This window comes from Primulina eburnea, chromosome 4 (assembly GCF_022965805.1).
Source record: "Primulina eburnea isolate SZY01 chromosome 4, ASM2296580v1, whole genome shotgun sequence".
Taxonomy (NCBI): domain Eukaryota; kingdom Viridiplantae; phylum Streptophyta; class Magnoliopsida; order Lamiales; family Gesneriaceae; genus Primulina; species Primulina eburnea.
The window spans coordinates 2,714,919-2,731,630 of record NC_133104.1 but is presented as its reverse complement, the minus strand read 5'-3'; the positions used below and the strand labels follow the sequence as shown (position 1 = coordinate 2,731,630).

General features: G+C 32.4%; 1 protein-coding gene and 1 pseudogene across 1 annotated transcript; one reads left to right on the top strand and one right to left on the bottom strand.

Annotated features, from left to right (window-relative positions):
• Nucleotides 1-1,155: 1,155 nt before the first annotated feature.
• On the top strand, nucleotides 1,156-3,717 carry LOC140829691 (transmembrane emp24 domain-containing protein p24delta9-like). The gene is made up of 4 exons (XM_073192997.1): nucleotides 1,156-1,561; nucleotides 2,454-2,663; nucleotides 3,153-3,229; nucleotides 3,329-3,717. Exons 1-4 carry the CDS (start codon nucleotides 1,337-1,339, stop codon nucleotides 3,471-3,473), a joined length of 657 nt encoding a protein of 218 aa, XP_073049098.1. The 5' UTR covers nucleotides 1,156-1,336; the 3' UTR covers nucleotides 3,474-3,717.
• Nucleotides 3,718-3,915: 198 nt separating this feature from the next.
• LOC140830611 (serine/threonine-protein kinase VIK-like) lies at nucleotides 3,916-10,746 on the bottom strand (annotated as a pseudogene).
• Between the last annotated feature and the right edge of the window lie 5,966 nt (nucleotides 10,747-16,712).

Below are 16,712 nucleotides of genomic sequence, written 5' to 3'. Positions count from 1 at the left end.
AATATAACAAATTGAAGATTTGGAAGAGAATTCACATCCTACGGGAAGAAATTAACTAGAATAAGAGCAAGTCTAAGTGCGATCATACATTTGATATCTACGTACACTGTAAAAATTCTCAACATATACATTAGAGTTGAGCTTTAAAGTTTAGACGTGTGAGTTTTCACATAAAGATATTAAATATTGTGTTTGCAGTTTTGACATAAATGACATTAAACATTAAGCAGATTATGAGGTTGTAGCCTACAATCGTGAGTGTACTATGACTTTTATTTAGACAATGGATAAATCTTAATTTAAAGTGAGTTTATACCCAAAGTCTAATACTGAATCATTTATAGGTGGAAGGGGTGACACATGGTTGTTAATCTCCGAACATCCATAAAACAAATTCGTGTTTACTCATTCAACTTGCATATATTTTAAATTTCGAAACGTGTAATTAGTTTTTACGAGAGATTATTTTAGTATTTTTTGCTTGATTTGAAAACTAAATTTGGTTTGATTTCTCGGTGTTTAATATTTAAAAAATTGAACTATTGTAGTTCAGTGTTTGTCCATCATCCGATCTTATCGATCTTTATAATTATTTATTATATATGATGATGTCTAATTTGAACAAGCCTATTGAAATTAAGATAAATTAAATAGATCATGTATTTTTTTTATTATTTATTATGTATCGTTTAATGCCATCACAAAACGCATTTTCACAAAAATGCTTTGAATTTGTTTGGTCAAATATATTAGAAAGAATACAAAAAACTACAACTTATTCAATTTGGGTCATATATATTGGTGTATAATCAATAATACTGGTCTTTTTTTCCTATTTCAAGTCAAAACACGTAAAAATAATAATTTAAAAAATATTCAAGTGAGACGATCTCAAGAAAGACTTACTAAAAAGAAAACGTTTTATTATCATATTTTTAGCTCGATTATATATAAGTTCTAATAATTAATATGGTAAAACAATAATATAATGTAGTATAATATCCGATAAATTTAGATGAATTGTAATATTATAAAAAAATAATAATCAAGTTTGATGGTCAAAACGATAATTAATATCAAATTAATAAAATCAAATTTTTAAATAAAAAATAATATTCCGAGACGATCAATTATATAAATTTAACCTTCACCTTCAGAAGCTTAGATTCAAGAAACCTAGACCGCCCTACCATCCTGCACGTTTCCAGATCAATCCAATTCCCGTTCCCGCAAAGTATAAGTATAATCCAAAATTTCGCCTTGAATTACAAAACCCAAATATAATAGAGCATTATCTTTTCGAAACCTCGGTTATTTTGATATTTTACTTTCGAATATGCATATTCAAATTCAAATTCAAACCCAAAAAAGGAGTCTTTTCCTAGTTTTGATTTTGGGTTTCTGCATTTTGGTCGAATCGATACGATTCGATCTGGAGTCGGGTCACACCAAATGTATAGCCGAGGATATCAAGAGCAATTCCATGACTGTTGGAAAGTATCATGTTGTGAATCCCAGTGAGGGCAACCCTTTGCCTGATTCTCACAAAATTACCGTCCGGGTAAGTTTTATTTACCCGAAGTTCTGATCTTTTTGTAGTAGTCAATTTTGGAATTACGTCATGGGTTAGATTACTAGATTGATTTCCGGGTTTGCTGAAAATGTTTATCTTGCTTGATGAAATTCCCTTATAAGTACTTCCCCGTAATTTGCTCTAGATCTAACTAACCACATAAATCATCAAGTATTTTGTTTTCTCTCTTTAATTGCGCTTCTAACTCGGTAATTATATCATTTGTTATTTGCTTTATTAATTGTACCCCTCATTTTCCAGATTTCAATACAACATTTATCTTTTTGATTGCATGGGATTTAATTGAGACTTAAGCTTTCAAAATAAAGTTGATAAGGATATTGTTTACATGGATTTGCAATTAGTTAGTTGTTCATTGGAGTGAAATTGTTACAATATATCTTCACCTTTTTTGGGCTGTATCATTTAACATTTCTTCCATTGCAAGTCATTCCACATTCGCTCTCCCAGATTGCAAGGGTTTTAACTTCAGAAGATTGTTTATTTTTTAGAATGCTATATCTTTTTATGTTTGTGTTATATTTGCCGTAGAGATTAACCAATAATTGTAAAGGAATTAATCCATGTAAATAAATTTAGAAGATGTTCTTTTTGCCTTATGTATTATGTCTTCATATGGCTTTAGTATTTAGATTAAGAAATAACATTGCATTTGGTGGTGTATTTTTGCTCTCGTGTTTCTTTGCTGCGATTTACTGTCAATGACATGATCTTTCAGAATTAATTGGTATATTTGTTATTGCTTTTGCTCTTTGGCTTAGAAAACAGTTTTTGATTGAATTTTGCTCGAGAATTTCCTTTTCTTTTGGTGATAGATGTGAATTATGAGAATTTTGTCTTTATTTTGTTGAAACTATAGGTAACGTCATCATATGGCAATAGCTATCACTATTCAGACCATGTCCACGAAGGTAATTTTGCATTTCAAGCTACAGAGGCAGGCGAGTACATGGCTTGCTTTTTTGCTGCTGATAACAAACCATCAACTACCATCACCATTGACTTTGATTGGAAATCTGGTATCGCCGCCAAGGATTGGACAAATGTAGCCAAGAAAGGTTCTGTTGAAGTAAGTTGTCATTTTCCATCCACCCGCATGCTTCATGTTTTATGCTTATGTCCTAACAGGTTGTTAGTCAGAACTATATGGCCTTGTCTGGTTTCTATTACTGTGTTCTTGGAAAAAGAAACTTGGGTAAATAATTGTAGAAAAATATTTTGTGGGAATACATGTACGTTTGATATTGTTTTGAGAAAATGGCCTAACAAAGGTTTCATATATAAGATCTATTTATTATAAAATTTTAAAACGATGTGTTTTGTGTTGAGTATGATGTAATAATTGCGTATTATTGGGAAGTAATAAAATGTTAATTAAATGAATAATTATGTTGAAGTGAGGAAAATATGTTGTGGGAAAAGAGAATGAAGTGAGATGGAAATGCTGGATTTAAATCTTGGGAGTTATTTTGACTGAACTTCATCAGTTCGATTGTGTTGGTATATTAAACCTTCTCTTGCTTATTTAATATTGTGTTCTTTGTTTTCTCGCCACTAGTCGATGGAATTAGAGTTGAAGAAAATGTTTGATACTGTCCAATCCATCCACGATGAGATGTTTTTTCTACGTGAAAGGTTAGTGCTTTAAATTTCCGATTTCTTTTCACTCAAGTTCAACAAGTGATGTTTTATTTACATTTCCACGATATCTCATACATTTGGTCGCGATTGCAGAGAAGAAGAGATGCAGGAACTCAACAGATCTACAAACTCAAAAATGGCTTGGTTGAGCATTCTCTCGCTTTTCGTTTGCTTATCTGTAGCAGGGCTGCAGCTATGGCATTTGAAATCCTTCTTTGAGAAAAAGAAGCTAATTTGATTGCAATTCCGAGTCATTTTATCGTTTTATTGACAGCAGTACAATTTTCCATGAGCTTAGGTTTAACTCTATTCACGTTTTCCATTCAATGCGATCAGGGTTAAAGTAAAGTTTTATTGAGTTGCGAAGTGGTATTATTAGGAAGCCAGTTTTACACATTTTGGTGAGGAAAAATGAATCGAAAGCAATGGAAATTATGTGTATTTTTTTTGTTGATGTTTTATAGTGAATGGCTTTTTATTTCTCTTCTGGATCTACTGATTGTTTCCAATGCTGCAGATTCATGTTTGGGATGTTATGAAGAAGAGAGAGAGGAGAAAAAAGTTCATGAAGAGAAAAATTGAAATTATAATACTTTGCAACAAATTATCAAAGTGATTTATATTGTTATTAAAAAAAAAACTCATAAAAAAATAGGTCTTTAAGAAAACAATTAATTCCTGTCTATGAACTTCTAAACGTCAACAGACAATTAAGTACATGACTTTTAAAATCTCCTGCATTGGTTTCGCTTCGGCTTTACATGAAAACTACGATAACGGGACAACTGAGAAGAAATATGTTTGATATTTGGGACTGTAGAAATTTAGAAACCTATTGGCATTAATACAGTAACATTTTGAACAACATGAAACCGATGAGCCGGCGGATTTTATTCACGATCCGTTTTATCGAGAGGTTGAAAGATACAAACTTTGTCATCAAGATAATCTCGAGCTTCTTCGGATCACGTAGCAAAGACCTGCCAGTGACCCAGTGATGCTCAGAAGGTAGATTTTTCCTTGATTTTTTCGAGTCTTTTCAGAATTTCCAAGAATGAAGGTCTCTTGTCCATGTCTGCTGCCCAGCATTGCTCGGTTAACCTAATTGATTTTCAGTTCGGCGGATATTAGAATATGAAAATTCAAGAACAATGCAAAAGCTTAACGGGTCCGTAAAAACTCAGCCAAATTTGTTACAGGAGCTTTCTTTTTCTGTTCAGATGGTTAGTATCTTACATTCTCATCTACAATAGAGTCAACCTTGTTTGTTAAGGACGGTGATGGAATCTAATGAAGAGAACTATGCAAATACAGAATCATGATTCGGAATAAATAATCAAGATGGATTAAACTACAGTAAAAAAATGAAGCTAAAACTGGGAAATCAAGAAAAACTGAGTACATCGTTACTTGTTAGAAAAGAGCTTAGTGGCAGCAGGCATCTTGATATTAGAGGCCGCGATGCCAAAATTTTACATTTGCGAAATTTATGTATGCATTGAAACTGAACAAGGAAAATACTAAAGCTGATGAAGGAAGATTAGCAAAAGAACAATATTTATAAAGTAGCCGCAGATTGTGCTATTGGTGATTTAAGCAAGAAATTTAGCTGTCATGTCCCCGTGCACTTTTTTCCAACTATGGAACCTAAGTGACATTACGACGTCGTTATGCAATCAATTAAAGGTGCTCGATGGTTATCCTGGTATATATATGTATTCTTTTTTGTAAACCAGCCATGCTTATTTTTATTTCACATGATAAAAGATTTCACAGGTACTTACTCTCTCAATTCAGGAATGAAACCTTTTGCCCTAAAGATTGGCCTGTCTCCTTCCGCAACACATCTTGCTGCTTCATACGGTTCATAATTTGACATTGGAGGATCACCTTCAAGCATCTGCAACATTCCGCATTCACTTCACATTATGTTAGCTAAGTCTAATTCGATACAAAAAATTAAAAAATGAAAAAATTACCTGATATAATATCATAGCAAATGAGAAAACGTCCACCTTCTTATCATATTTCCAATGATTGAAGACTTCAGGTGCCATGTAACGGTCTTTTGAAATAAAAAAAAAAAACTAGTCTTAGCCACTAACCATCAGTGCAAAACCCCCCACTTGGGTATAATTGTTCTCAAGTTACTTACAGCTTCCAGTCTCGCCAGTCATTTTGTACACTTCATGAGAATGTTGTACCCTGATGAGCTTGCTTAACCCAAAGTCTCCTACTTTTAAATGGTCTGCACTTGTGTTGACAAGAAGAATGTTCCTGGAAAATTACCATAAGCCAGGAAACCCTATGAAAGAAGGATTTGGCACAAAATTCATCACACACAATACACCCTAACACCCGTAGAGAGAAGGGAAGGAGGGGTGAGAGAGAGATCTCGAAGCATTGACAAAATAGTTTTTGCTGAGAAACATGAGGACCGACAGTAGAATTATTATGATTGTCATGAAATATATTTAACAATTATAAGAAGCATAACAACTAACCTTGGTTTTAGATCACGGTGAATTATAACATTTGGCTCACTATGGAGATGAGCAATCCCTCTGTCCAACAAGACAAACAAATAAGAGTACCACACAACACATTTTATGGTGCTGAATGTAACAAGGTATATTAGAACATCACATTGTCACTCCTTCTGTAGGCATGCCTGTCCGTGATTATTGATGATATATTTGTGTGAAATAAGATTAAAGTCCAAAACCCACACACTACGCACAACCTACCCACCCAAATAATAAAATATGAAAATAATAAGAAAGTACGAAACTCAAATGCAATCCCACTAAAGTTGAGAATTTATAAATAAAACCATGTTTCTTATTTAAAAACTTGAAGCATCAGTTTCTTCAAAAAAAAAAAAAAAACTTGAAGCATCAGTATCAGGACTTATATTGGTGATAGTGTGTAAAAGATTGAGAAGGGTGATCACCGACTGCTGAACCTTGAGGCTAGAGTTATCAACTCTAACGGGAAAAACAACATATTCCATTTTACCTGGCAATGTCTAATGCAAAATTGATTGCAGTAGATGGGCTTAGCGCCCCTTTTTCCTTCAGATGCTGATGAAGATCACCCTACACAAGAATATAATATAGTATGGGAAACCAGAGTTAGAACAATTATCGAACTAAAAAAATAATCCTTTTAAAGAGATTTAAAACACATCCACCCACCCCCCTCAAGAACTCTGTGATTAACATTAAAGGCTTCTTTTCAGTAACTGCCCCTAGAAATTGGACGATATTTGGATGACGAAGCTTCACTAGCAAATTGACCTCATGCCTGAAGTCCTGGCTGAATTGCAAGCAAGAGATAAGATAATTTATTTAAAGCAAGCAGGATAAAGCAGAAAAAAAACAGCTTTAGCAGATTATGTGGTAGTGATATGGAAGCTTACGGTTACTAAGGTTCCAAAGCCAAACAAATACTAAAGTATCTGTACCTTACATCACAAGCTCTTAAAATTGAGTTCGTGGGAAGTAGCATTCAAATCTCTGATATATAGTAGACAAGATAAAGAACTGGAAAGTTAAACATTGTAAGATTGAAGTTGACAAGCGTACATCACCAATCTATCATCCGAAAGCTTTGGAAGAATGCGTTTGACAGCTACTGGTGTTCCCCGCCAACAAGCTTTTAGTATCTCACCAAAAGAGCCCTACAAATATTAGCTGCCATCGGCAACAATGTGCTTTGCAAATAAATTTGAGTAACGAGCAACAACAAACAACCATTGATGAATTTAAAAGGTCAAAAACATTATAAAAAGCTCGTACTTTCTAGAAACAAAGACGAAAAACACTCGGAACAATATTGCATGCTAGGGCATAATGTACCCAACGCTGCCTCTAGATCCACCTTGAATAAAGAACTAAATAATAATAAGAAAACACAGTGCAGGAGTGGGATTAATTTCTTCAACACTTGTGGCAATGAAAATCATATAAATTTACATAAGAAATAAATGAACGAACAAAAAGCCTCACATCCAAGTAGGGTTGATGTGAATGTAAACAGGCTGACATAATGCCTCATTAGAACTGTTCTACTTGCTGAAAATTAAAAACCACACCCCAGCATGAAGATTGCAAAATCTCAATATTTTATAGTTGAACAAGTTGCAAATGTCAAGTTTTTGAGTTCTCTCAAATGAAGAGAGCCATATTATCTTATTAGCAAGTTTTCCAAAAACTAGAAGAAGAATGACCAACGATATTGACTAACGAGGAGGATATAAATCATATTTTGCAAATGAATTCAGACCTTCCCAACAAGAACTGAGCTCGAAAAGTCCAGCTCATCAGGGTCAATCTCCCAGTCACACTTTTTTGGTAGCGGAGGTGGTACAGGCCTTGGTTCAAAATGACTCCCATTCGGACCCTGTAACGTGCACAAAGTACTTCTCTAAATGAAAATGAAATCCAAGACAGCATAAGGCCAAAGCATTCTAGTACTAGTCCAGTCTCAATCAAAATGCAAATGGGCTTACATCAGATACACCTCCATAAGACTTCAATAATTCAATCACGCCAAATCTTTTTGCTCCTTCAGCATCAGCTAAAGGCTGTTTGACAAATACAGAAAGAAGATAACGAGATGATGCTAATGTAGAACAGCAAATAGATGGATTCTCCATCACAGACTATAGTAAATTCCATAGCAATGATCAAAAAGAGACTGCAGAAATTTTAAATTCTCGCGCACGTGATGGCAAGATATAGTTCCATTAGCAAGAACGGAAGTCTCCAAGATGAACTTAACAATTACATCACATATTATCACATAATTTTAACATATACCAGTTCCATACAACAATACGTTGAATGAACATTTATCCAATTAATGGCGTACTTTAGTTTCTAAATTAGCAGTTAATATGGAACTAATTAATATCCGCTGCAAATATTATCAACAAAGTAAACACTTGATTAAAATCATCTCAAAAGAACTACACAATTAATGTAGTACCCTTATCGCACATCGGTTAGAAAAAGTTTAAAATGGTATATAATGGAATACAATGTACTCCAATAACAACTTAGATTAATCATTTCCGTAAAGCGATGACGAATACGAAGTAGTTGTTACAAAAGCTTATTGTGCAGTCACGCTTGCTTGGGTCTGAGTCTAGGTTGTGACGGAACAGTATCAGATATGATCACCAGCAAGAACACTGGATGATTATCTCGTGTATGATAGTCAACTCTTGAATTTGCGAGTAAAGTGCTACATCTACAGACCCACCTCTTGAACCGGTAGAACAAGTAAGAGCCACCTTTAGATTATCGGTGTTGGTAAATTGAGAGGCCAGGTAGACACATACATCAAATTTTGAAGGAGGAGTGATGGCATTACTCCTTATCCCACATGTTAGAAAAATAAGTTTAAAATAGTATATAATTGAATGATAGCACTAATAGTAATGACTATTAATATGTACAAATTATCATAAAATCTTCTATAGGGGTCTTGAATTAATTAACCAATGAGTTGATTATATAAATTAAATAATAATTAATATGTCAATACATGTATTAAATGTACATGTGGAGATATTAATGTTTATATATATACATTTTATAGGGATATATAAAATATATGCATATATAATATTAATATATCATGCATTATCAAAAACCACGTGTTAGAAAAATAAGTTTAAAATAGTATATAATGGAATACAATGTAATCTTATATTAATTTGGTTAATCATTTTTACATAGTGATGACGAATACATACTAGTTGTAAATGAGCACATTTAAATGTGATCGTGCAGGCCTGGTGCACGACGATTAGGTTCAACCCCACGCTTTAAAAACACGTTTTCTGCTTGAAGCTTCAGAACATTGCACACGAAATAATGAGCGGGACAATGTCTTGTGCAAAACTGGAAAGAAGTTACTTATACGGTGGAAATTTTCTTTTTCACTTCATATATCTACATTATTCAGATACGTCAATAAATTGTAATGTTCAACTTAAGTAAAACTAACAGTCAAAAGTTAAAACTCATAGTTATGCAGAAAAATTCCAAACACCTAACTTGTGAAGTGTTCTCATAAAACATCTGGATCTTAAGGAAAAAAAATGTGTGTTAGACACAAGGTTTTTAACTATGACTATGTAAATTATAGGTAATTAAAAAACTTATAATATTCTAATTTTCAAATTAAAATTAATATTATAAATGAACTTTTCATCCGGAGATCTGTATGTGCGCCATCATCAAACATGCATGAGTTCTGAAAAAGTTATTCCCAATTATTTGTTATGGCGCTAATTCTTTGTCCCTTATGCCTGGGAAATAGAAGCTTTCACCCTAGCAGTGAGTACAATTTGAAACCATATTTTACCAGCATTCCGCTATTAAATATTGAAGATAATCTAATGCTACAACTCGTCACACAAATTTTGCATGATTGCCTTGCAATTCAAGACCTGGATAAGAACTTTGAGACCCAGATGGATTTTTCTGACACACTAGGTGGCACAAAAATAGCTAATGTCCATTATAATTTGAAGGGCTGTTTATGGACAGGAAAATCATGATTGTAGCATGTTAAAGAGCAGGAATGCTCCATGTGATTTCGAATATATCTATAAACTCCAATTTTAACTTAAATCAACTTATGCTTCAACAGCCTTGTCAGCCATTCATGATTAGAAAAAAAACATAAATCTTACTCACACAACCACTATGCTGGCTACAAGTTAGCAGAATGAGTTAGTTTTCTAGCCAAGTTGAGCTGAAATGCAATTTAAGAATAAGTGTTCGAAAGTTTGTATTTAATCATCAAAATCAAACTTTTTTTGCTGAAACAGTAGCAAAGAAAAAGGAAATCTCAGCAAACTACACCCACATTTCATGGATGAAGAGCTGAATACACACAATCCCAACATAAAATTGCACCAAACAAAAAAGACTGATTTCTCAAATTCTTGCAGAGAGAACGTGCGCATTAACTCCGCAGGCATTACAAAACCAACGGAAAAAATAATCACAGTAAAAAAAAAAAAGAATCAACAGATATAATCGTCTCCGCTAACCCATAAAATCAAAAGGTAGTTACGCACACATACAAGCGTGTAAATGAGTAAATGTGATAAAAAAAAAATCTCACTGTATTTTTCCATCGATCTTGGGCGTTAACATCAGCGTCGTGCTCTAAAAGACACTTGGCAATATCGATCCAACCATGGGTAGCCGCCACATGGAGTGGAGTTCGATTGTCATAGTCTCTTGCGTGCACGAGAGACAGATCCTCATTCAGAAGCTTTCTAACCGCCGCGGCATCGTTTTGGTGCGTGTGCCAGAGAATCAGAGACGTCCGACTCACACGAGCCTTCTCCTTCTTCTTCACCCTCTCCGCAGCCCCAGCTTCCGGCGGTGGATGTTCATCTCCGGTAGCCGAGTACCCCGAGCTTCCACCACTGTCGCTCATTGCTTTTGGTAGTTTAATTTTAATATATTTTGTACTTTTACATTTAATAGTTTTTGTTTTTAGTCTCTTTTTTAAAATAGTTTTCGACGACAAATACATATAATCACATTAATAAAAGTTAATTTTTAAAATTAATTTTAATTCCCAAATTTATTTTTTAGATCATTTTTACATTAACACATAATATATGAAATTGAGTTAATACAATAATATAATCATGGGATTACTAGACTTTTTTTTATTGCAATTGGGCTTTAATTTCTTGCATTTGTTTAATATTCAAATTTATTTAATCTTTATTTAATTCATATTGAAACTAAAAGTTTTATAGAATTTGAGTTTTTTTTACATGAATTAGTGTATATTTATAGATTGATTTTTAAAAAACTAAACTAAATATCATTTCAAATTTTGAAAAAATTGAATCTACCGCATTTGGCTAAGAGTAGGTCTCTTGTGAGACGCTCTCATGAATCTTTATCTGTGAGACGGATCAATCCTACCGATATTCCCAATAAAAAGTAATATTCTTATCATAAAAAGTAATATTTTTTTATGGATGACCCAAATAGGATAAATGTCTTACAAAATAAGACCCGTGAGACTATCTTACACAACTTTTTGCATTTGACCAACCAAATTTGGCGAATTTTTTTTTTGTTTTTTCAATAATATTTAATAACAAATGAAAATAATAATAATCATAAACTATCGTATAAAAATTGATAAAGATAATAATTCATCATTGTTGATAATAATCAACAACACATTATATTTATTATTATTTGTAGTATTATTATCATATTAGTGTCATGAATTATTTCTTAAAAAAAACTAATGCTTAATGAAATAGTTTTATTTTAATTATTTTGAAAATGTGAACTTTTTTTTTAAAATGAACTATAATAAAATTAATTCGGGAAGTCCCAAGATACAATGTTTACAAGCCACGTGGGTAAACCGTCATTAACACAACTAATGGAGCTATTACAAGACAAAGCTTAACGAGCTAAAATGTGAGCCACTTGACGGCCTTTCTTCGCACATGTTGGATGGAAAGAAAATTTGGAAGCTCTAACATTAATTGGATTTCCAAGGCAAGAACCCCAGCGGATCCAAGATCTTCTACGTGGGAAAGGACCATCCTAACAACTTTCAATGAGTCAGAAAATATACAAACATTTGATAGATCAATCCGGAGACATAAGTCCATCCCGCTTCCGATTGTCAACAACTCCGCACAAGTAACTGAACCTAGACATCTGATAGGGCTAGCTTGCGCACCAGAAACTTTTCCCATTGTATTACGCACCACCGTCTCAACGCTAAATTTGTTGTTTCTAATATCAAAGCATGCATCAATATCCAACCTAAAATAGTTTGGTAGTGGTGGTACCCACTTCTCATCCATAAATATTCGAGCATCATTATTCCCCGAAGAACCAACCAAACTATATTTTCGAAAATTTTCCATCATAGCATAAGCCTAGTCCACATTTATCTTAACTTTCATTCCTGCAAATTCATGGTTGATCTTGTAAATTTCATGCCAAATTGCCCAACATAGAGTAGCAAAACATTCAAAATCCTCCTGCTTGAAGGTAGCCAAAAGAAATAAAACACAATCTAGAAATGAGGCTTCTCAATGCAATTTTAAACACCGCCAAAATTGGGTGTTTTTCAACACAATTCGAACAACCGGACAAAATACAAGCAGTGACTCGTAGAAGTATGAAAATATAATTAATCGATGTAGGCAGTAAATCATGATAGGCGCGCCACAGAAAAATGCGGATTTTGGGCTGGATACGCAGCTTCCATAGTAAGTTCCACCAAGATTGATTTGGATGTGAAAATCGAAAAGGATGAGGAGCCAATCTGCTTCTTTCCCTAAGATAACCATTTTTAACAGTGTATTTACCACTTTTGTGAAAAAATGACCTTGTTTATCTAAGTTGAAATATTTTATTGATATCGAAGAAAAATATAAAAGTATTATTAATTAATTAAACTAAGAAAAACTATATATATTATATAATTTTTTAATTAAAAAAAGGATCATGTTTTAAAATACTTTATTAATATAAGCTACAATAAATAAATTCTTATTATTAAATCATGTTTAAAAATCTGTGTTGTTAAATATCAAAATTACAGACAAGATAACACATCATTAAAGTTAAAATAACACATGAATATTGAAAATTTGATGGATGCAGTTCGAGGAACAACACTCCAAGGCTGGGTTTGGTCGATACTGGGTGTGGGGGCAGACCCAGATCATTTCATGGGGGGGGGGGGGGGAAATTTTAAAAAAAAAAAAAAAAACCAAGGGCCAGAAAAATTCTGGCCCTTGGATCTGCCCTGCAGGCAGTGCCTGCAGGGGCAGGGTCGAATTTTCCCCAAGGCTGAAGGCTATCACCAGCCATGGAATATGATTTCAGCAAGCAATACTTTCGAAACTTCTCTTCCTGCCAGAATTTCTCTAGTTTCTGTGTTATGGAACATCGAGTAATTTCATCTCTTCAAATGAATCTTGAGCTAGTTTTGGATTACCAGCCTTGCTATACATGTGAACCAGAGCAGCGGAGTGACTAGTTCGGACATGAACAAGGCCTTTTGTTTTCATGGCTGACAACAATCTTTCGCCGGTTTTCATTTGCACAAATATGATTTAGCTTGGTTAACAACGACAACTATCTTACTTATTTATATTTTAGTTACACAAAATATAATGAATTTCAAATATCACCATTATTTAATGATCTTAAAATTCATCTTAATTAATACGAAATATTATATAAATATATACACGATGAATTTCAAATTTATATTCTTGTTTATTTAAAACAACAAACATAGATTTAAAATTTATCAGTCTAAATACGATAGTGAATGCAGTGAGTTTACCTCATGAGCAACAAGTCGTAAGTTCAATTCCGAGTTTATTTTATTGATTTTTCGATATTTTTTACAATTATGATATGATCGTCATATATAAATTAAATTCATTAAAAAAAAGTAAATAAGCAGGCGTGCTAAGATAGCTAGTTATTATTTAATGGCCTGGAATAAATTTGAATATTTGGTGTTACGGATTGGGGTAGCACACACAAACATACATGGAGTAGAGTGATTCCCATTTCCCATGATCTCATTTTGCCCCTGGTTTTGTGCTACATCAACTATCTTTTAAAAATTAATTATGGGCTTTTAATGATCCAAATTCACTCAATTAATCAATTATAAAAACCATAATGTAAAAAATGTGTTGGTAGAAAGTTGAGAAACTTTATATTGAAAAATATTTTATATCTAATTTGAATATGTATTTACTTGATTTTGTCCAAAAATAACCAATCTATTTCATGCATAGTAATATATTATACATAGAACCATACATAATATGAGTCGAGTCGAGTGTATCAATCGTCTCAGATCAGATCTAAAAAAATGTTTAAAATATTAGTTAAAGAGAATTATAAGTTTCCTCAAGAATGTCGATATATTAGTTTTAATATCACTGCCACCAATAAAAATGATTGATTTTCCAAGGAAAAATTATTGAAATTGTCAGTAAATAATTATAGCTAAATATAACAATGTTTTAATCTCATTTCACATTCATTAATTTAAGTAAATTCTTTAAAAAAATTTATTTAAACTAGATAAAATTCTGTGGACTTTAATTGCTTCCCCAAATTAAAAAGAATGGCTTAAAAATGAAATAATAAAGGTTAAAAACAAAACTTGACACTTTTTACTTGAATATGATGTGTGTCATGTCCCATCTATGGATCCAACGGCGCACCCCGAATATGAGAACGATAGTGCCGAAGAATATATGAATTTTACCAACAATAAAGTTTAGATACTTTGAATAATCAGTTTTGATATGCTACACACTTATCGTACACATCTAATTGAACATCGATGAAGTGTCACTCACCCATTGGATGCGTAATTTTTCTATATTTCATCACATCCAATAGGTGAGTGACATCTCATCGGTGCTCACATAGATGTGCATGGTAGGTGTGCAGTATATCAAAACTGTTTGAATAATATATATATATAAGTTACCCCGTTAATTCTTAAGGTTAGTCCGTCTTATCTTGGATTTTCACTAGACAAGACAATATATTAAATTAAGGTGGAGGACGGATGCATGATTTTCGAGCGTTTGACTTGAGCGTAAGAAAGAATATGTTGGAGACCACCTCCGAGACGGTATCACGAATCTTTATCTCTGAGACGGGTCAACTATACCGATATTCACAACCAAAAGTATTACATTTTCATAGACGACCCAAATAAAAGATCCATCTCACAAAATACGATCCGTGAGACCGTCTCTCATGAGTTTTTACCTTGTAATAATGTCTCTTATGACATCAAATCCAACCATATTAGGTTTCAAAAAGTTTTATTTTAATTTTTTTAATGGAACCCAATTTTCAAGTAAATGTAACACACCCTTTTGGTAACCCACCACCATTTAACATGTTGACAAAAGTCGAGGCAAAAAGGAAGAATGGATTAGGGGCAAGAATCGACAGGGCTCGATTCATTTTATCTGATAATTGTTATTAAATTATACTTGAATTGATATTCTAAATTTTCAAATATGACGCATTAGGTTATAACATAATAATAATTGATATTTATTGAGAATTATAAATGTCAAATTTAACATAATGATTATATTTAGAAAATGTGAGAAAAAAATATGGTAATATGTTTAAAAAATGAGAATAGTTTTTAAGGTATATAGTTTTTCAAATTAATTTTTAGATTTGGATATAACACCATATAATTCAAAATTCTATAAAAATAAAACAATCGTCTTAGTGTTTTTTTAATAGAATATGTTTCTTGAGACATCATCACGAACATTTATCTGTGAGACGGGTCAATCCTACCGATATTCAAAATAAAAATTAATGCTCTTAGCATAAAAAATAATATTTTTTTATGGATGACCCAAATAAGAAATATGTCTCACAAATAAGACCCGTGAGACCGTCTTACACAAATTTTTGTCTTTTTAATAATTGCACATAATTCTTATAATTTTTATGTTAAATTGCAATTTGAATAGGGTTTAAAAAGAATCTAAAAAAAAAAGCCAGATTTCAAGCAATAAAGCAAGTCAAAAACTATCTTAAAGTTAATAGCAACCGTAAATTTTGTGGCTCTTTGCAGAACTTTCACCGGCTTAACTCACAATGCATATGACTTCGTTATGAAATTTCCCCTATAAAACTATGATATATTTTTTAAAAAATAATATGATTTATGAAAAATACAAAAGTATCTCTTTAAAAAAAATCTCACTTTCACTGTAAAAATGTTCACACTCCTAGATTTTTTTTAAAAAAATTTGATTCGGCTTATATTTTTACTCGTGGAAAATTATGATAAATAAAATTAGCAAAAACTTGTATGAGACGGTCTCACGGATCGTAGTTTGTTAGACGTATATTTTATTTGGGTCATCCATGAAAAAATATTACTTTTTATGCTAAGAGTATCACTTTTTATTGTGAATATCGGTAGGGTGACTCGTCTTACAGATAAAATTTCGTAAGACCGTTTCACAAGATATATATTCAATAAAATTTGACGTATTATGAGAAACGATGTTTCTAGTAAATTATTTGAAAAAATTTAAAAACAATATATTAAATTTATTAATTTAGAATCTGCCTACCTCGCGTCCACTAAATCCAAACTAATCTTGTAAACATTCTAATATCAATGTTCTATGACTAATTAAATGACTCCACAATTACCAAAAAATCAACTTCGAAACGACAACAATTATGACGATAACGACGGTCATTACGATTTCCGTGGAATAATTTGTTGATTAGAAAGCAAACATTGTTGCTTAGAATTGTCATTTTAGGTGAATGGATAAATCGAGAGTCCAATCAATATCAAGATTATTTGTAATATTACTTAACTTTAAACAAGACAACAATGTCTTTCCCATTATATAATTAAT

Excerpts from the sequence above, each read along its gene's own strand:
- LOC140829691 (XM_073192997.1), top strand. The coding sequence starts at position 1,337 with ATGCATATTCAAATTCAAATTCAAACCCAAAAAAGGAGTCTTTTCCTA. Across the intron at positions 1,562-2,453 it reads CTCACAAAATTACCGTCCGG|GTAACGTCATCATATGGCAA; the intron begins GTAAGTTTTATT and ends TTGAAACTATAG. Across the intron at positions 3,230-3,328 it reads ATGTTTTTTCTACGTGAAAG|AGAAGAAGAGATGCAGGAAC; the intron begins GTTAGTGCTTTA and ends TCGCGATTGCAG.